Source organism: Mustelus asterias, chromosome 5 (assembly GCF_964213995.1).
Source record: "Mustelus asterias chromosome 5, sMusAst1.hap1.1, whole genome shotgun sequence".
In the NCBI taxonomy this organism is placed as follows: Eukaryota; Metazoa; Chordata; class Chondrichthyes; order Carcharhiniformes; family Triakidae; genus Mustelus; species Mustelus asterias.
The window spans coordinates 93,602,642-93,624,288 of record NC_135805.1 but is presented as its reverse complement, the minus strand read 5'-3'; the positions used below and the strand labels follow the sequence as shown (position 1 = coordinate 93,624,288).

General features: G+C 38.8%; 2 protein-coding genes across 3 annotated transcripts in view; both read left to right on the top strand.

The window, feature by feature from the left end:
• The window catches only part of wdr35 (WD repeat domain 35), a 120,614-nt gene extending 114,586 nt beyond the window's left edge, over window positions 1-6,028 (top strand). Inside the window, exon 27 of one of the 2 annotated variants that reach the window (XM_078213050.1) lies at window positions 1,790-6,028. In XM_078213050.1, the coding sequence (XP_078069176.1) occupies window positions 1,790-1,940 (151 nt within the window). In that variant the 3' untranslated portion in view covers window positions 1,941-6,028. Of the gene's footprint in view, window positions 1-1,786 lie in introns of both variants that reach the window. The other variant, XM_078213049.1, reaches the window with a different exon arrangement.
• Window positions 6,029-8,880: 2,852 nt separating this feature from the next.
• On the top strand, window positions 8,881-14,363 carry ttc32 (tetratricopeptide repeat domain 32). The gene is made up of 3 exons (XM_078213741.1): window positions 8,881-9,013; window positions 12,039-12,205; window positions 14,029-14,363. The coding sequence occupies exons 1-3, from the start codon at window positions 8,895-8,897 to the stop codon at window positions 14,154-14,156; spliced, it is 414 nt and encodes a 137-aa protein (XP_078069867.1). The 5' UTR covers window positions 8,881-8,894; the 3' UTR covers window positions 14,157-14,363.
• The last annotated feature ends 7,284 nt before the right edge of the window (window positions 14,364-21,647 follow it).

Below are 21,647 nucleotides of genomic sequence, written 5' to 3'. Positions count from 1 at the left end.
CTTTCCTATTACTGAGCTCTAACCATATTACCTCGCTGTATGAGCCCTCCGAGGTGTCCTCCTGGAGTACAGCTGTGATATTCTCCTTAACCAGTAGTGCAACTCCCCCACCCCTTTTACACCCCACTCCATCCAGCCTGAAACATCTGTACCTTGGAATGCTAAGCTGCCAATCCTGTCCTTCCTTTAACCAAGTCTCTGTAATGGCAACAACATCATAGTTCCTAATACTAATCCAAGCTCTAAGTTCATCTGCCTTACTTGTTACACTTCTCGCATTGAAACAGATGCACTTCAGTCCACCAGATCCTCTTTGATTAGCGACCCCACCCTGCCTGCTGTTTCTCTGGGTCTTACTGGCCCTACTCTCTGGTTCCCCTTCAGCTAATTCACCTTTGCTTTGGTTCCCACCCCACTACCAGTTTAAATCCTCCCGTGTGACACTAGCAAACCTCCCGGCCAGAATATTTGTGCCCTTCCAGTTTAGATGCAACCCGTCCTTCTTGTACAGGTCCCATCTGCCCCGGAAGAGACCCCAATGGTCCAGATATCTGAAACCCTCCCTCCTACACCAGCTGTTTAGCCACGTGTTGAGCTGCACTACTTACTATTCCTAGCCTCACTAGCACGTGGCACAGGGAGTAATCCTGAGATTACAACCATAAATAGGGCTTAGTGTGGGACAGGATATGGCGTATTAAAGTTTACATAGGGTGGAGCTCAAAAAATGGTTGAAGGTGAGCATGAAAGTGAGAAAAGTATGGACTGAACTTTGGTGGTGGTGAGGGAGAGACAAGAGTGGTGGCAGATAATGGTTTTGAGCTGTAACTAGGTGACCTTGATGATAGATGGGATATGATATTTTGAAGTTCTGTGTCAGACAGGACACCAAGTATACACACAGTCCAATTCGGCCTGGGGTAAGCAGATGGAAAGGTGTGTATATGTGGAGGGGTGGGGGCAGTGTGGTGGTGAAAGTGGAAGCGAGATTTTGCTAGGGGCCAAAATGAATAGTTGTAGTTTTGCAGATATTAAGTTTGAAAAGGTTCTGGCTCACCTATGAATTGAAGTTAAATGAGCAGTGAAAGAGCACAATGGTGATCTTGGATTCAAGCATCTTAGAAGCTGATGTTGAGACCATCAGCATACATATGAAAGTCAAGTCAACAGCTATGTATTATTCTGCCAAGATCATTCTTAAAGGCCAAGGATAAAAGCCCAGCACTATTAAAGTGACCATGTGGATGGATGAGAAATATTGATGAACTTTTCACAGTACTTTTGAATTAATTCCTGGTAGAAATTGATATTTTGCAACTTAAAGCAGCAATATGAACTTGGAAGAATTTTAATGAATAAAAATTGGGCTGAACTCCAGCAGAATACATTAGGATCTACGCACAAAAATTGCCACCACATTTGCTTACAAAAGCAACAAGTCCAAACAGTAATTGAAAGTGCTTTGGGATGTTTCTGGGAGATGTGATAAGTTTTCATATATGTGCTTTCTTTTGCTTTAAAAGTTGCACTTTGGTGACATACTATTACACAAACTTGAAATTGTAACAGTGTGTAAACCATCTCATCGTGGTAGATATTGTCTGGAATGTTTGCCACTAAAGCAACCTCGGGCATGCCTGTTATTCTCTTGCTTTGTCCTTCATTTTGAATGTTAGTAAACAGCCTTGAACACCTGATTAAAACAGGTAATCCTCGAAATATCGAAAAATATTTGTTGTAAACTTTGTGTTGATTAAAAGTGTGTAATTTTCTCATTTCTTTCCAGCAGAGGAGAAGGGAAACTTCCAACTTGTGTTGTGACAGGGCGGCCAATTGCAGACTACCAGTTCTGGATGTGTGGTGTCTGTAAACATTGTGCTCATGAACAGGATATAAGCAACCACAATTTCTGTCCTCTCTGTCATAATCCTGTGGGATAGATGAGCAAACGCTAAAGTAAATTTTTATTTTATAAGAAATGATTGTTTAGAAATATCTGCTGGGCTTTATTGTTGCGTTGAAATTATTTTTAATCAATTGCCTCCACTTTAATATTTTATGAATTTGTTTTCTTTAAAAGCTAATATTAGAGGTGAGGCGTGCAATATAGTCCATCACAGAAACATGTAGACATAAAACACTCCAGTGTGTATTTTACTAATGTGACATTTTTCCAGTTCTATGTACAGTATCAGCCATCTTGGGACCTATCTAATTGGGATTACAAATTAGCATCAAATTCATGCTTTTTTTGGTATGGATCCATGTGCACTACGAGCTGATGTAAAATTCACTTTCCCAAAGAATGTTAATAATTTGCAGGGGAGATGTTCATCTCCTTAATCTGATTTAAATTCAAATCCAAGTCTCAGAGATGAAAAGCCGAATATTTTTTACATGTTTTATATGACTCTCCAACTCCTTGTATTTCTCACCACCGACATCCCCTAACCCCCTTCCAACCCCAATTCCTTTTGAAGCAACCACCAGAAAAAAATCCCTCCCCACGTCCCCCAAGATATCTCTTACGCAATATAAAATACATATTTGCCGAGCATTTGGTTCTTGATTTGCTACAGTATTTCTATGACTGTCAGTTTGTTCCCCTTGCTTACACTTTTAACACCCTTTTCCCCAGCAGCCTCCCATCTTAGATGTTCCCTTCACAATGATCCCTATCTTTGCTTCCTCAAAGTTCATGGTCTGCAGACTAGAGTGTATCTGGTACACAACTAGCTTAGTCATCCACCACCAGACTTGGTGAATCACATAAAGCACCATTGAGGTGCATTTTCCTCTGCCAAAACCACTCACTACTTCAAGATCATCCTGGAGAACCAAAATAACACCCTGCTTATTTCTTTATTTTCTTTCCTTATTACCAAATGCATCATTAAATCCCTTTGCCTTGCTTCTCTACCTCCAGAAAGAGCTCATGTCTGTCTTATCATGAAGATTTTTCATCACTCTCCTGGTTCCCTCCTCTTACCTGTGAACCCATTTCTCCCTCTAGTTTCTTTCCTATGTACTCAATGAAATCATCTCGACTATGTACATGCACCCTTAACTGTTTTCCTGCTAAACTTCTTGATTCTCATGCTAGTTGACATTTTAAATGGTTCCCTTCTCTCATCTACAGCCTTGCTCCCTTTAAAAGTCACCAGCATCACCCCCAACTAAATATAAAACACATTTGTCCATGCTCACTGCTGTCCCATTTTCAACCTTACTTTCCTTTCAAGTTGGTGAACATCACTCCCAAATCCATACTCCCCTTTCTCACAAATCCCTGCTTGAATCTCTCAAACCATGTTTCTGCACCTGTTACAGCCCATTGTAATTGTTGTAATCAGATCAGAAATTACCCTCTATAACTGTGACTGCCCACTTCTCCATTAATCATAAAATCTTATAGTACAGCAAGAGGTCATTCAGCCCTTTGTACCTGTGCTGATTCTTAAAAAGAACAGTTATTATTAGCCCCACATCCCTGCTTTTTTATCATGACCCTGTAAATTATTTAGTAAATCAGCTTCCATCACCATCCTAAAAAGAGGTCAAGTAAAATGGTCCAGATCCTGACAACTCTGGACATAGATTCTCACCTCCCCTCTAAATATTTTGGAAAGTATTTTAAATCTATTACCTCTGGTTATCGACTACTCACCTAAGGGAATAGTTTTACTCCAGCTAACCTTGTCATTGTGTTGAAACCTCTATTAAGGAACCTTTTTAACTTTCTCTCTCTGTTTCAAGGTAACAGTCCTATCTTTACAACTTCTCCTAATAACAAAGTCACTTATCCCTAGTAGCATCCTGGTAAACCTTTTCTGCACCCATGCCACAAAATTTAGTTCATTTGGAACTTTGCTTTCCATATCCTATCCCAAACCAATGTTGTGTTTCTTCATTTCACTAATGGTGGCTTTACCTATAGCCACCTAGGCCCTATGAGATTCCATTCCTACATCCTCTTTTCTCTGGTCTCTCGTCCTTTTACGGTCCTCTTTCAATCCATTTTTTTCATCAAATTTTTGACGACACTTTTCATAAAGTCATTACAACATAGGAGGAAGCCATTCAGTATATCAAATCCATGTTGGTTCTCTGTTGAGCAATTCAATCAGTCCCATTCCCCTGCCTAACTTCTTTCTAAGGCCTTTACATATTTCCTGAAGTGCGATGTCCAAAACACTCTACGACTCTATAGCTAAGGCCTAAACCGTGCTTTGTAAAGTTATGGAATGTTTGCTTGCTTTATGTTCTATTCCTCTATTTGTTAAATCCAAATAATCTATATGCTTTTTTAAACATCTTATCAACTTGCTCTGCTACTTTTATGAATTTGTGAATCTGGACACCAAGGTCTATTTGCTCATTTACACCTTTTAGAATTGTGCTATTTATAGTATATTATCTTTGCATATTCTATAAAAGTGCATTACTTCATATTTTTCTGTATTGAATTCCATCTGTAATGCTTCTGTCTAGTTCATTATCCTGTCTGTCTCATCCTGAAGCCTGTTAATATTTTTGTCACCCAATATTTGTATCTGCAAACCTTCTAATACTGCTCCCTGCACCCAAGTCTAGGACATTTAGAAAATATGCAAAGAATAATGAATCTAAAAATGACTTTTGGAGAACAGCAGTGCAAATCACCACCCAGTCTGAAAAACATCCATCCGCCACCATCCTTTACTTTCTCTCACTGAGCCAATTTCACATCCAACGATCTCCCACCCCCAATACCATGGCTCCCGTCTTAATAAACTTTCTGCGTGGCCATTTGTTGAATACCTTCTGAAATCTGTATGTACATCTACCGCACTACCCGATTAACTTTCTCTGTTAGCTTGTCAAAGAATTTAACCAAATTAGTCAGGCATGATTTGCCTTTAACAAATCTATGCTGGCTCTTGATTAAACTATGCCTTTCCAAATGAAAGTTTATTTTGTCCCTATTGATAGTTTCCAATAACTTCCCTACCACCAATGTTAGGCTGACTGGCCTGGATATACCTCGCTCCCTTGTCTGTTTTGAATAGTGGTAAACATTTGCAACCCCTCCATCTTCCACATTTCATCTCTGTAATATTGCTCTTCTCCACATGTAACATCTGCTACTGAAATGCTGAGCTGTGCCTTTGTCATGTCTTATGTATCCCCCATGCCACAAAATTTGGTTCATTTGGAACTCTGCTTTCCATAATCATACGTCAAACCATGTTGTGCTCCTTCATCTCACTAATGGTGGCTTTACCTACAGCCACCTAGGCCCGATGATCCTAAATCCCTCTACCTCTGCTCTGCCCTCTTCTCCTTTTACGGTCCTCTTTCAATCCATTTTTTTCATCAATTTTTTGACCACACTGCTATTCATTGGCTTGGGTTCCATGTTTTATAATATATTTCTGTGAGGCACTTTTGAATATTTTTCTATGTTAAAGGTACTATGTAAACATCAGACTTTCATAGCAATTTAGAAACATTTAGTGAATTGTCTTTACAGTTTTTCCAAAGACAATTACATTATTTTAATTGGATTTTGAGGAAAGATGAAATTTATGCACATGACTTTTATTACAGATAACTATTTTGACAATTCAACTACCATAGTTATGGAAGTTAACTAATGAATCAAGTTGTACACAATAGGTGGAAAGGAGTATTACAAAGCTCGAGATCTAGAAATATCCTGATAAATGAATATTACCTATTCCAACTCACTATACTACAGAGTACTTGTACATAGTTTTTGTTTGAGCTTTGAAATTTGTTTTCTATAAAATGGAGTCCAGCGATTTCACAAAAAGCTGTTCTTTTCTCCTGTTACTTTACTCTTTTTACAATAGTCAGCTATTGATCAGGACAATGTTGTAAAATTTTATTTTAAACTTTCATTTAACTTTCTGCAATCTGTACAATTTATACTGTATATACTAGTGTAGTGAGTATTGCAATCAGACTATTTTTATATGGCTTAAATGTGGTCATTTGCTTTCCTGATGTATTTCAATAAAACATTGAGTTTACACTTGTATAGATTCTTCACTGCTACATACGTGTATTGTTTTTGAATATGAGAAAATTTAGAACTGGCTTTAAACTATCTTTTGGAACAGTAAGCTTCAGGAGTTCTGCCACATGTCTTCAGGGTTCTGCAATTCCTTTGATTTTGGGTATTTTCTTTAGGTACCAAGCCCTAAGAGGGTGTTGGCAAACATAGACTTCTTGGTCCATGGTTATGCTTGGCAAGATACTGCAGTGGTTTACTGTTGCCACATGGCTGCCATTGGTGTACGTTGGAAGGGTTTACAAGTTGATACTTTGCCTGTTTGGCTTTATTATGAATACACAATCCTTGGCTATCAAGTTCTGGAACAAGAGTTGAATGGGGAGCTTCTGACTCAGAGACAGAAACACAACCCACATTGCCACAAGACCTTCAGATCTTGGATATACTACAAAAAAAATAAGCAGGTAGTCAATTAAAAGTATTCTGGTAACATTTACCAGAATATAAAGTATGGGACAAGAATTCAATCATTTCCATCACAGTCCCTTCATGGACTTCATCAAATCCACTCAATCTCTTGTAAAAAGTAACTAACTGCAGCAAACCTCTCAGAAGTTCTATGAAATTTCCCCCTTGATTTCAAAGAGTAATTTGGAAGAGCTTCAGATTTATGATACACTTGTCTAATCATGTTTGTGGATGATTCATTTAAGATCTCAACAGCACATTGAATTACTGTGTTACAAACAGCATTCAATTATCTATAACTGCAGCCCTGCTCTTGAACTGTTTTATCCAAATCTTTTGTTAAAGGAATTAATTAAGAGGACATTTGCTGGGAGTTTTTCTACGTGCAATTTATTTTGTAGAATTTTGGATGATTTCTAGACATAATTCTGACTTGCTTATTTAGATCTGACATGAGCACAGATTGTGGACCAACTTTTAACTTTTCCTCAGATCATCTGTCTTGAACCTGAAAAGCCAAATATGTCACTCAGTGCTAATAGACTGGAATAGCTCTCGAGGTGAACACGTTTTACTTTCAGTAGAAAATATCTTTTCAAACTTGAAAAATCTCTGAAACATTCCAATTCCAAATGCAAGAGGCTGACTGTATGGTATTACAATTACAATGGCCAAAATGGTACCTATGTTTCTAAAATCTCTCTTCAAATTTGCTAACATCTAATGCAAACCATGCCATGTCTGTCACCATATGATGCAGTACCTAACACTATAATATGCATTGTCTGAAAACAGTTAACAGAAAGACCATCGATTTTACTTCCCTCGAAGTACTAACTTAATGGAGCAGGTAAATTGGAAGAAATGGGAGATACTGTCTTCAGGAGGCTCTCCCCCCCCCCCCCCCCAGCCTGCGCGCCCCTGATAGTACCTCCATTCCATCCCTTTGAAGAAGTGTTTTTAAAAAAGTAGCCTGACTATTTCTTCCTACTGCCTACACCAACTGTCTTATAGGATGGGAAGTATATCATTGGTCAATGACTTGTTAAGCTTAATTGAGCCTTGATTCTTTATTTAAATATGGCTGCACCCAGCTTCTCATATTATGGTGGTGGGCAGGAAGATGGTGGGATGGGTATGTGCTCTAGTTTGGTAGGCAGGCAATGGGGGCACATAAAATGCTGCCCATTGTCTTCCTCTAAAACCTAAGCACATAATCTAGGCTGATATTCCAGTACAGTTCTGAGGGAGAGCTATACGTTTAAGTGGGCCATATTTTGGAGGAGACATTAAACCAAAGCCCTGTCTGCCCTTTCTAGTAGTTGTAAAAGGTCCTGTGGGACCATTTTGAAGATGAGGGAAGTTCTTTTTGCCTGGTGTCCTGGCCAACATCTATCCTGCAATGCACGTCAGTAGAATTTGATCCGCTTATTAACTGTTATTTGTGGGGTCTTAAAAAAAGAGTTGCATTTATATAATAACTTTAATAACCAGGCAACCCAGAAAGCTTGTGGCCAATGATGTACTTTGGAAACGTAGTCACTGTTGCAATGTATGAAAGACAGCTGCCAAATTTGTGTACAGCACAACTCCTTCAAACAACAATGTGACAATCAGATAATCATCTTCCGAAGTTGATGGGTAAATACTGTCCAGGCCACCAGGGTTAACTCTCCTGCTGTGCTTTGATAATGCTGTGGGATCTCTTACTTCACCTGAGCGCGGGCAGGATCTCGGTTTAACGTCCCATCCGTAAGATGGCACCTCTGACAGGTGTGTTAGACTATGCAAATTTCTACTACATTGCATGAAAATTAGCCCAGGTTCAAGTCCCACTTCAGGACGTGATGGAGAAAACCTACACTGTCCAGTCCCACAGACTTGTTCAGCCTGCAAAACCTTCGAACACTCGACATCATTCTCCAAGAGGGTAAGAGTCTGAAGATACATAAAATAACTAAGCATTTAGGATGTCGTGAAAGGAGCTATCTGGGTGCAAGTTGTTTCTGCGGTTTAACAGATATTATTGATGAGAGAATTCTCGTGGAAATTTAGTCTTGAAGTTTCTTCGTGCGTCAGTGGAATTAAACCTTGAGGTTTCTGATATTTATGGAGCAGAAAGGATCTGGCAGCCTTCAGTGGTTGGTATAAGACTGCACAGTACAGCAGTTTAACACACTTTGACATGTTCAATTAATGGCGCCGTTTTAAAATAAAAATGCAACATTCCAGGCCCCCTCTGTGAATTCATTTCTCTGGATTCTTCAGAATTTAACACATACATTTACATCTGTTATGATTCGGTGAAATGTAGCAGGTCATAAAATGCTTCGGAGCAGGTCAAGGTCCTTCCCCCCTCTCTGATGTAATCCCGGAAGCAGGTCTGTCTATTACAGGAAGAGAGAGTATGGACTGTCGGGCTGTTCTGAGAAAAGCGGACTTCCATTTCCAGAAGCAGAACTTCAGAACCGCAGAAGAATTCTACACCAAGTTCATTCATATTTGCACGGAGGGGAAATGGAAAAAGTGAGTCTTGGCCCTTAGACGCAGCCAGGAAGACTTGGATCGTTAACAATGACTTTAACGTGGCTACAAAAGGGGAAAGAGTGACACTCGTGATAAGCAGCAACCTCACCCCGTTATTTTACAGAATCGCCCCTCTTACACTACATCCAAAGTTGTTAAATGACACTGGTTTAGTAGGCCACTCGAAGTGCGTCTTTGCCCCGTTAATTTTACTGGTCACAGTTCGCTCTTTTTGTCAACTTGTTACTTGTATTTTTTAATTTAAGTTGCTGCTTTTGATTCAGTCTCCTCTACACTGCAGAGACCAAATGCATATTGGCAAATGGCTTTTGCTGAACACCTCCAGTTCGCAAACCTGACTCATTTTAATTCTTCATTCCATTCCCACTTTGACCTCTCCAGATTCTCTCCATAAGACCATAAGACATAGGAGCAGAATTAGGCCACTTAGCCCATCGAGTCTGCTCTGCCATTCAATCATGGCTGATATTTTTCTCATCCCCATTCTGCCTCTTCCCCATAACCCCTGATCCCCTTATTAATCAAGAACCTATCTATCTCTGTCTTAAAGACACTCAAATGACCTGGCCTCCACAGCCTTCGGCAGCAAAGAGTTCCACAGATTCACCACTCTCTGGCTGAAGAAATTCCTCCTCATCTCTGTTTTAAAGAATCGTCCCTTTAGCCTGAGGTTGTGCCCTCTGGTTCTAGTTTTTCCTACTAGTGGAAACATCCTCTCCACGTCCACTCTATCCAGGCCTCGCAGTATCCTGTAAGTTTCAATAAGATCCCCCCTCATCCTTCAAAACTTCTAAACGAGTACAGACCCAGAGTCCTCAACCGTTCCTCATATGACAAGCTCTTCATTCCAGGGATCATTCTTGTGAACCTCCTCTGGACTCTTTCCAAGGCCTGCACATCCTTCCTTAGATATGGGGCCCAAAACTGCTCACAATACTCCAAATGGGGTCTGACCAGAGCCTTATACAGCCTCAGAAGTATATCCCTGCTCTTGTATTCTAGCCCTCTCGACATGAATGCTAACATTGCATTTGCCTTCATAACTGCCGACTGAACCTGCACGTTAACCTTAAGAGAATCTTGAACAATGACTCCCTAGTCCCTTTGTGTTTCTGATTTCCTAAGCATTTTCCCATTTAGAAAATAGTCTATGCCTCCATTCCTCCTTCCAAAGTGCATAACCTCACACTTTTCCACATTGTATTCCATCTGCCACTTCTTTGCCCACTCTCCTAACCTGTCCAAGTCCTTCGGCAGCCCCCCTGCTTCCTCAATACTACCTGTCCCTCGACGTATCTTTGTATCATCTGCAAACTTAGCAACAGTGCCTTCAGTTCCTTCCTCCAAATCATTAATGTATATTGTGAAAAATTGTGGTCCCAGCACTGACCCCTGAGGTACACCACTGGTCACCAGCTGCCATTCTGAAAAAGACCCCTTTATCCCCACTCTCTGCCTATTGCCAGTCAGCCAATCCTCTATCCCAAGCCAGGATCTTACCCTTAACACCATGGGCACTTAACTTATTTAACAGTCTCCTATGCAGCACCTCTCCTCAGTCTCCTATTCTAGAAGGTCGAGGAACAGCACATTGTCTTTTGCTTGGTTGCTTTACAATTTTGGATCATAACTATAACTCCCATTTTGTTTTCAGACAGGCGGCACTGTTAACGATTCTTTAGATCTCCTCTAGACCAATCTTTTGTTTCTTGAGTTGACCCTTTATCAAAGCCTTTTGCCTTGCACCATTATCCCTTTTCTCATTTAATCTCTCCTACATTCCACCTATTTCAACCATGTTGTGCTCCTTCATCTCACTATTGGTGGCCTTACCTATAGCCACCTCGGCCCTATGAGACTTCATTCCTAAATCCCTCTACCTCTGCTCTGCCCTCTCCTCCTTTAACGGTCATCTTTCAATCCACTTTTTTCATCAAATTTTTGACCACAGTGCTATTCGTTGGCTCAAGTTCCATGTTTTATAATATATTTCTGTGAGGCACTTTTGAATATTTTTCTATGTTAAAGGTACTATGTAAACATCAGATTTTGATAACAATTTAGTAACATTTAGTGAACTGTCTTTACAGTTTTTCCAAAGACAATTACATTATTTTAATTGGATTTTGAGGAAAGATGAGATTTATGCACATGACTTTTTTTATTCCCGATAACTATTTTGACAATTTAACTACCATAGTTATGGAAGTTAATTAATGAATCAAGTTGTACACAGTAGGTGGAAAGGGGTATTACAAAGCTCGAGATCTTGAAATATCCTGATCAATGAATCTTACCCACTCCAACTCAACCACTATACTACAGAGTACTAGTACATAATTTTGTTTGACCTTTGTTAAGCTTGTTTTCCATAAAATGGAGTCCAGCGATTTCACAAAAAGCCTCCCCTGCCTCATCATACCTTTTCCTTCTCTCTGAACTTGTTTATAAACTTAAATCTCTCATCTTCTTTCAGTTGTCAGAAGGTCACAGACCTGAAATGTTAACTCTGTTTCTCTCTCTTCAGTAACTGGTTGAACTGCTGAATATTTTCAACATTTTCAGTTATTTTTATGCAGTACCATTGTTTTTGTTCTCTATACTTTCCAATCAAATAGTTGTTCATCTTGTGTTTCTGTTGACCATTTGTATAGCAAGTTGAATTTAAAAATAATAATTCATTTAACTTCTGTTTTCAGTCTTCATCTGTAAAAATAGGGTTAGATGTTTCCCGATTGCGAGTACAGTCGCTAGCGCTCAGCTTCTTAAAGTCTAGCTGGTTCTGCCTCATAAGGAAGGCACATGATGCATTGAGTCTTGAGATAAAAGTGGTCATTTTCTGAATTGTTTCACCAGCCAAAAACACACATTAAAAGTTTGACCACATCGTTCATCGGATTTTCTAACCATTTATTGCAATTTAAAGTCAGAAAACTACTCCATATTGTGCAACATAGGTGCTAATAATGTCTTAGTAACTAATAATACTTTTTTTCTTGTTCAGCAAATGCTGTGCTGAGGACCTGGCTAGTGCATACAACAACAGAGGCCAAATCAAGTACTTAAGAGTTGACTTTTATGAAGCCATGGATGATTACACATTAGCAATTCAAAACAAAGAAGATTTTGAAGTTTCTTATTATAATCGAGGACTGATACGTTATAGACTAGGTAACATTTTATTTTATAGTCTACATGTGTTTTCATTGTAGAATATTGAAATAAAATCAATCTTGTCAGATTAGATTGTTAATCATATATTTTTGATATCAACTTTTAAATTCTGTCTTTAAATTGTGTCTTAGTATACTTTTGATCATTCTGGTAGTTTGGCATTGCCAAGGATGTTCTATATCCTTGAAAGTCTTTGTCTTGCAGGTCTTGTATTCTAACCTAATGTCATTCAGAGGCTGTTTTGATACTGAGGCCCAAGAAGCAACTCCAGCAATTGAATGAACAAATCAACACCAACATCTCTGAACAGAAAGAACCTTTGTCGAAGATCTTCCATTTGGTCATTTCCCAAACAAAAATAGTTTAGATTTACATCCTCAGTGATGGAACTTATGGTTAGCATTAAAATAGTGACTGCCTCTTCAGCTACCATGCTCACTCTTAGATTTAGCACTAGCTGAAGCAAGCTCAGCATAAGACAAGGCTCCAAGGGAGCACAGAACAATGTTAATGGTACCTAATGTGGAGATGGTGGCATAGTGGTGATGTCACTGGACTAGTAATCCAGAAACCCAGGATAATGCTTAGGAGACGTGGGTTCAAATCCCACTGCAGCTGATGAAATTTAAATTCAATTGAAAACTAGTCTCAGTAATGGTGACTGTGATTGTTGTGAAAACCTGTCTGGTTCACTAGTTCGGGAATGAAATTTTCCATCTGCATATCCACAGCAATGTTGTTGCTTCTTAACCCCCTCTGAAGTGGCCTTGCAAGATACTCAGATCAAGGACAATTAGGGATGGGCCGTAACCAGCAATGCCTACATCAGTGAAATAATGTTTTTAAAACCGAATGGCCCATTTCCTAATTTACTTCATTTTCTCTTTCACTCTTTCTAACTTTGGTGATGCCCTACATGTTCCTTATTGAGAAACCAACATATAAAAAGATTCCTAAAGGCTACTACCTACAATGTGGCTTCTTATTTTGGCTGAGACAGTCAATACTATTCAAAAAAATCAGTGTTACCTTCTGTATTAAAGGAACTGATTTTGCCAACCCTTTGAGGAGAGTGCACAGTGTACCATCTAGTGGCTAGGCAGAAGTTATCATTGACCCGAAATAGGTATGTGGGCTGACCAGCAAGGGATGCTGAGATTTATCTTCCAGTTGGGAGTTCACTTTGACTAAGGCCATTGTGCCTTTTTTTAAAAAATAGATGTTTATTTGCTTGAAAAATATTTTGATTGAGATGAAAAATTTCAAATTTCTCTGCAAAAATGTCACAATTTTATAACATTTTGTTATAATTCGTATTTGCAAAATCTTTCTTTCCATCTACATGTACCATCTTACTATATCTTACCATCTTCACGTCCAAGTTCTCTTTCAGGCCATACACTAGGCTTACTTATATTGTTATTTCTTCATTGTAACTGATAAATTTCCTGGAATTCCTTCACTATTGTGGGAATACCATCATCATAAAGACTGCAGAGGTCCAAGGAGAAAACCCACTGCCCCCTTTCTCAGAACTAGGCATGGGGCTATGAATGCAGCCTTGCTGTGTTATTCAGAGCCTGTGTACAAATTTAAAACAACCATAGCTAAGCTCTCATATTATTTCATTATTTGTGACATAATGCTATAAGGGATTTCAATTAATTATATTCTTTAAACACAAAACATTTTCTGATGCCATAATGTTAATTTCTAAGGCTTACAGTAGTTTTATCAGTTATAGAAAAAAAACTCAGTACATTATTCACTGACTTTATATAACAGAATGACAAAATGACTTGCCATTTTTTCCTTTTCAGGATTTTTTGACCAGGCATTGGAAGACTTCAAGCGAACATTGACCTTGAATCCAGATTTTAAAGATGCCAGACTGAGCCTTGAACAGACGTTACGAGATAAAAATGAGAAAGAAAATAGAGGATACTAGAGATATAGCAGCTAGATTATAAATATTGGTTTTGTGTATGTACTGTTTCTAAGTTTTAAAAAAATGCAATCCTAAATAATCTTTAATAGAACCTCAGTGTTTGTGAGTGTACTTTTAATTAGTGCTGGCATTTCTCAGCAATTACAGAGATTTATATCTGTTATGAAATGTTATGCCATGAACATTTATTAAATTTTGGTCATTTTTATTTTTGCTGGTGCTTGTGGATTGATACAAAACAGTTTCTACTGCAAAGATAAAGTAAATCTTGGGAGTTAGCCTGCATGCATGAATATGAATTCAACCTACCTAACCAGGGTAGAGACCAGGACTCCCTGCAAAATGACCTGTTGTCAGGTGCAGTCACACAGTGCTGTCGCATCGGTTCTGTCCAAAACAGTGGTTGTCACAGTTAGCTTCTCTCAGCAGTGATTTTCTTGTATTTTTTTTTCACTCCACTTTGCATGGGAATTTTGGTAAATGTATTTCCTTACATGCTTATTATAACTTTATTTTTTACCTCAACAATTGATTTTTAACAGAAGTAATGCTTGCAAAATTTCCTAGAAATTTGAACGTGTGCTGTATTCTTTCTTTCTTAAATTCATACATAACCTTTACAAATCAACTGCCATGTGTTTGCACACGTGAATGTATAGGGCCATTGTCAACATCACTCTCTGTACCTTGCACACAACTAGTAGATGAGCCACTGCTTTCACAGCTCAAAGTTCATCATTATGGAGGGACAGTATGCTTGCTATTCTGTGGCATGCTAATCCTTAATAGTCTTAACATACAAGGAAAGTGCATATTTGAGTAAAAGAATTACATAATGGCTGGGACTTTCCAGTCCCATCAGCGGCGGGAATCGTGGATGGCACGGAAAATTTGATGGACCCGCCAAAGGTTCCGCAAATGGTGGGACCAAAAGTTGCTGGCCTATGTCAGCAGAAAGGGCAAGGAGACTAATTGCTTCATCTATCAGTTATATGTCAACAATTCCTTCATACAATGCAGTTGTAACTACATAATTACTTTGAATCTGATGTGTGGCTTATCCAGCGTCCCCTTAAGTTTCTTCTAAGTCCTTCCATGGATTTAGTGGCAACAATCTTATAATCGTGGAAGCATCTTTTCCACATCAGTCCTATCACACGCTGAACTATTTTAATACATTAGATCACCCATAGCCTCCCCTTTTCTAGAAAAGAGAGCTCCTGTCTTTGCCAATGATCCGAACCTTGTAATTATGGTATGGTGGAGAGTGTGATGGAGGCAGGTTTAAGTGAAGGAATTGGATTATTATCTGGAAAACAAGAACATGCAGGGTTAACAATCATAACAGAAAATAGGAGCAGGAGTAGGCCTTTCGGCAGTTCAAGCCTGCTTCATTATTCATTATGATCATGGCTGAACATCCAACTCGGTAACCTGTTCCCAGTTTCCCCCCTGTGTAGTCCTGTTAGAATTTTATAGGTTACTATGAGATCCCCCATCATTCTTCTAAACTCCAGCAAATACAATCCTAACCGACTTAATCGCTCCTCATGCATCAATCCCGCTATCCTAGGAATCAGTCTGGTAACCCTTCCTCCACAGCTAGAACATCCTTCCTCAGATAAGGAGACCAACACTGCATATAGTATTCCAGGTGTGGTCTCACCATGGCCTGTATAACTGCAGCAACTATGCTCGAAGACTCTTGGTGTGGCCATCATATAATTTGCCTTCATCACCGCTTGCTGCACCTGCATGCTTAATTTCAATGACTGGGGTATGAGGACACACAAGTCTTGTGCACACTCCCTCTCTCAATCTATAGCCATTTGGACAATAATCTGCCTTCCTGTTTTTGCTTCCTTACATTATACTGCATTGGCCATGCATTTGCCCACTCACTCGACATGTCCAAATCATACTGAAGCATCTCTGCATCCTCCTCAGAGCTGATCCTCTACCCAGCTTTATGTCATCTGCAAATTTGGAGATATTACATTTATTTCCCTAATCTAAATCATTAATATACATTGTGAATAGCTGGGGTCCTAGCACTGAGCCCTACAGTACCCACTAGTCTTTGCCTGCTATTTGGAAAAAGAAGCATTCTTGTCTGCCAACCAGTTTTATACCCATCTCAATACATTACCCCCAATCGCATGTGCTTTAGATTTACATGCTAATCTCTTATGTGGGACCTTGTTGAAAGCCTTATGCAAGTCCAAATTAACCACATACATTGCCTCCTCCCCCTCCCCCAATCAACTCTACCAGTTAAATCCTCAAAGAATTCTATAGATTTGTGAAGCATAGCTTCCCTTTAGTAAATCCATTTTGAATCTGTCCAATCCTGCCTCTTCACATGCTAGCCCCATGCACTGGAAATTTTTCCGGCTTTCCACACAGAGCAGAAGGAGCACACAATGGATTTGAGCTCTCCTGCCATGAATTACCCCTTTAAATTAAACTTTTTGGAAGATACTTAAAATCAAATAATGTCAATTATTCTAGGGCCCTTCGTCCCTAGTTCTTGTTACTACACAATGTAACTCTTACAAACTATAAACCACAAGATAAAGAACTTCCAAACTATAAGCAATAAAAGTGGTAAATACTTACCAGACCGTATTCACCCAATCAGCTGATTCCACTTACCCTGCATCACTCTTGAATCCTGAAACTTCAAATGTTGTTTTCAATCTCCTCTCTCACTCTCCCATTGGGTGTTGCTCCCAATTAATGAACAATTCCACATTGAAATCCTTAAAGCCTCAAATGCGAATTCTAAAATAAAGTGAAATCATCAATGGAAAGTTCTTGAAATTGTATAGAGCACCAGTAATCTATTACAGAAACGACACCCTGTTATGCATCATTGTGAGACAGACACCGCGATGAGAGCTGCCAGGAAGGTGTCAAGAAATGTCAGGTGGGGGGCGGGGAGTTGGCACATTTAGGAATAAGAGGGTGACTAATAGCTCTTGTGTATCTGGGGGTGAGGGGTGTTGGATAGCTCGGGGGAGGGGGACAAAATCGGGGGATGACTGATAACGGGGGGAGGGCTGCAACAAAATAGTTCAGAAGATCTGATCGTAATAGTAACCTTCACTCTGGTTCTAACTTAAGAACGGTATTAAAATGTTAACATTTCTAAATATACGGATTAAAGGATGAACCTAATACAAAATCAAAACAGATTTGGAAACCTGAATTAAAAACAGTAAATGCTGGAAATACACAACAGCCGGTCGACTTAAGATATTTATTTATCACCACAGGTGCTGCCTGACCTACTGAGCAATTTGTGTTCTTATTAAAAAATAAATCTGTTCCTTAGTGAAAGTTGCTGTTGAATTTAGAAACTTCCATTTAATTGAGAATATAAAATGGCAGTGTTGTATACTCCCATTGGTGTAATGGTGACAGTGTTGTTGGAAACCAGCTCACGTTGTTTAGGTGGGGAGTTGTTGCCGACAGCTATCCCAGGAGAGGGAGCAGAAACAGATCGTCAGAACATCAGGGTAGCTCGATTTGGGGCAGTGATTGCCCTGGGCTGGGGGGTATTTTCGGTTCTTGTTTCCGAGATCCTTCTTATGTTGTTGGCATTTTACCATTTTCAATTGTTCTTGATTTGAAGACATTCACTTGCCTTAGACATTAACCGAGAGCCAAGTCATCCTTCTTGCACAAGTAAGGTATTTTAAAGGGAATGGTCGATCTACGCTTACTGTACATACATTTTCAGTTCATTTCGGATAGATTGGAAACTGATGCGTCTCCCGTTACATTTTTGTGCGCTCCGTTGTTTAGAAATAGTAATTAATGTTTAAGGAATTATTAAGAGGAGAATATCAAAAGAATGGCAATTTAGATTCACTTCCAAATAATCGCCAAAAGTTTCACATTAATTATTGTAGTCAACGATTAGAAATAAATCCCTGCTTTTGTACAGCACCTTTAATCAATCCAGGACCTTACAGCCAATGTGATACTTCACAAGTACTGCATAGTTACTGCTGTAATTGGCAGAAAGTTCATTTAAACATTTGAATCATGGCACTGGTGTAAAAATTAATTGATCTGATATCCACTTGACTTGGTATTTGAACTCGTATTTATTAATATTATTAGCCAATATCCCTCGTTTCTTTCTCCCTCTGGTCGGTTTGCCTTTTGTCTCTCTCACCCCTTTCTACTTCTCTTTGCCTAACTTCTGTTTTGCTTTCCTCTTTTTCCTATCCTTTTTTGGGGGTGACAGGTGTTATATGATAAGAACCACACCATTAGAACTAGGAGCAGGAGTAGGCAATTGAGCCCCTGCTCCGCCATTCAATGCGATCATGGCTGATTTCATCTTGGCCTCAACTCCACTTTACTGTCCGTTCACTTAGTTTTTCAAACCCTTATTAATTAAAAATCTGTCCCCTTCTTCCTTAAATTTACTCAAAGTCCTTACATCCACCATGCTTTGGAGTAGTGAATTCTACAGACACATGTCCCTTTGAGAGACGTAATTTCTCCTCATTTCTGTACTGCAGCTTACAATGGTTTAGTGAGGAAAGGACAGTAAGAAGTCTCAAAACACTAGGTTAAAGTCCAACAGGTTGATTTGGAATCACGAGCTTTCGGAGCGCTGCTCCTTCATCAGGTGAGTTGACTCCTGATTCCAAATCAACCTGTTGGACATTAACCTGGTGTTGTGAGATTCCTACTGTGCCCACCCCAGTTCAATGCCTCCTGGTGAGGAAAGGAGACACTGATGACTGACAGATAAATATGGGATAGGAGTTCTGGAGGAAATGTGACCCCTCTCTCTCCAGTTAGTCTCATGTTTCTTCCAGCCTGTACTCTCAACTCATCCTCCACTCTTCCAGTTCTCTATTCTTTTCTACTTTTTAACTGTCTGCCATCTCTTACTCTTGTCATTCACTTCACCAACTGTACTTCATCCACTGAATTTTATAATTCACTTCCTCAAATGTGCATTGGGAAAGGCTGGAGGCCACTCCCCCTCTACTTGCATCATCCTTTACTTCCTTTTCATCCTATCTGGCTCAAATATGATATGCTGTATTCAAAATTCAACTTTAGTTAAAAGATCAAATTAGAATGAGGAAAGATGATGTCTATCATCCTTTCTCAATCTTGCTTCTCTCTCTCATAATGTTAGTAATTACTGTCTGTTTCACAGGAGTAAGGAATTATTGTTTCTGCTAACGACATAGCTGGATAATTGACTTGAAAATCCATGTCTTTTGGAGGAAATAGAACATGAATGTGGAAGTATCTAACTTTCTCTTTCAGCTTAATATACAAAAAGTTTATAGAAAACACAACAAAAACAACAAAGGTTAGGCTTAGCTGAGTGAGGCTGAATAGCCAGTATATTGTAGCAAAATAATTGTCCTGTGATTGCAGAGTCTGGCTTTCCACAAATCAAAATGCTCCATTTAAAAATAAAGATTTCACTTGGAGTAAAAAAAAGTTTAAAATAAGGATTTAAAGGGAATGCAAATATTGAAAAATTATATATTTCAGCAAAACATTACTGAATTATTCACTGAGACACAGCCAACATCAGACATATAATCAAACCACTTGACTAGACTATGTTATCTCAGTGATAAATGTTCACTTTATTGTGTGTCATACAATTTGACACTTTGAATATTGAAAAGGTTTATCACAATTCTAGCCAAGAAGTTTCAATAAACATGTACTCCTTGTCACAAAATGATTTCTATATACAACTGATTTTAAAAATTGCAAACATACATAAAGGCAGGGGGAATTTACAATGAAACACAAAGTGCTTAGGAATTATAACACTACTGAACCAGAACTGGTTCTTTCTGGATTTTATGAATCTCTCAAACCTCTGCCTATGTTTACCCGAGCTTTGGTTCTATTGCCTGTCCTGTGTTACCACATGCTTGCTTCAATCATGGGTCAGAGTGCCTTTTGCTGCATGTGCATTTAATTTTATTTTGCGTGATGAAGTTCTCATGATTTTGTTACTTTTCTTCTTCTTGGGGGTAGAGGTCACACAGCTAAGAGGTGCAGCTGAAATTAGCTTTCTGCATTGCTGACATGTATCATATGTGGAAGAAGTAATTTTCATTTATGTGGTGCTTTTCTGAATAAAAGTTTCTCTTTCAGCATAAGAAAGTTGGGAGTTTTAAGTTAAATGCTATTTGTACTAGCAGGTTTGTGAGGAGCATGGAAGACTGGTGCAGATGCCATTATCTGAATGAAGAAACAATTAATCTCTTGAAACATCATGGTCTTTCCACGCTTGAAAGCATAAAGAACATGTCGAAAAATGATATTGACACCCTTAACATAAGTATTGGTCAGAAAACAGTGCTGCGACATGTACTGCGCTCAGAAAACGCTCAAACATGGATCCAGGAAAATAAGTAGGTTCTGCGTTATTCACCATCATCTGCATTCAACTTTACCTGAGGATTAAAATGTCTGAAGGAAGTTCTGGCAATCACTTTTCAGTGTCTGGACTAGAAAAGAAATGGAATAAGACTATGTCTGGCTGGTTGAAATGTAATACCAAGCATGCAGTAGGGAGAAAACCTGAAGCATTGTGTTGTTGTACAGCAGGTCCAGTTTGGATTGATTTCCTTGGCAGGGAAGCAGTTAGGTAATTCCAGGAAATAAAAATACGCTCAGGCAAACTTAAGTGAAATTACAGAAATGTAAGTAGCCAAGCCCAGGCAAAGATAAATTTCTCTGGTTGAACCTCAAATGAAAAACAAAAAAATGGTCAAGAAACCGGCCCTGCCTGCTGGTGGAATCTTCATGTTCTGCCAAAGTCAATGGACTTTTGGGTAGAAAATCCCAGCCAAAATAAAGTTTTCTACAAAATTTACAGCCTCTTTAAATCAATTACAGAAATAGCACAGCAGTTCGCATTGACTTCAGATTCTAAGATCTTAAAAAAAGAAAATTTGAAAGCTCTTCAGATACAAAATGAATAATCCCCCAAATTTTTGAATAGGGACCTCAAAGCATATTTGGATATCCAAATGTTACGAATTCATGATTAACTTTATTTGAGAATCAAAACAGAAATAATATCTAGAGCTTCAAAATATACTTCATAAAAGCCCAAAATAAATTAACACATTGAATAGAAATTTACACTGTAGATACAGATTTTAAAAGATATTTATGAGATATTTTTATTGAATTGTTCACCATGCTTAGGCTTAACTGACTGAAAAGCAAGAAAATTAAGAATCCCATAGTCAGTCCTGGAGGTAAAACATTTAAAAAATGTAGAAAATTCAGCCTCTGTCACAATAAGCTCTGTTCGAGGCAATGAGACACATGGATGGGGTGGCTATTTGTTGGGGTGCAGAATGGAAGTGGGCAAAGCTGCAAATTCCCACTACCAGCATCAATGCTTCTTTAAATTTAACTTTTGGGAAGTTATGATGATTACCTGTAAATAAGTGAAAAAGATTTGCTTTGAAT

Coding starts and splice junctions, on each gene's coding strand:
- ttc32 (XM_078213741.1), top strand. CDS start 8,895: ATGGACTGTCGGGCTGTTCTGAGAAAAGCGGACTTCCATTTCCAGAAG. Junction 9,014..12,038: donor ACGGAGGGGAAATGGAAAAA/GTGAGTCTTGGC, acceptor TTTCTTGTTCAG/CAAATGCTGTGCTGAGGACC. Junction 12,206..14,028: donor ACTGATACGTTATAGACTAG/GTAACATTTTAT, acceptor TTTCCTTTTCAG/GATTTTTTGACCAGGCATTG.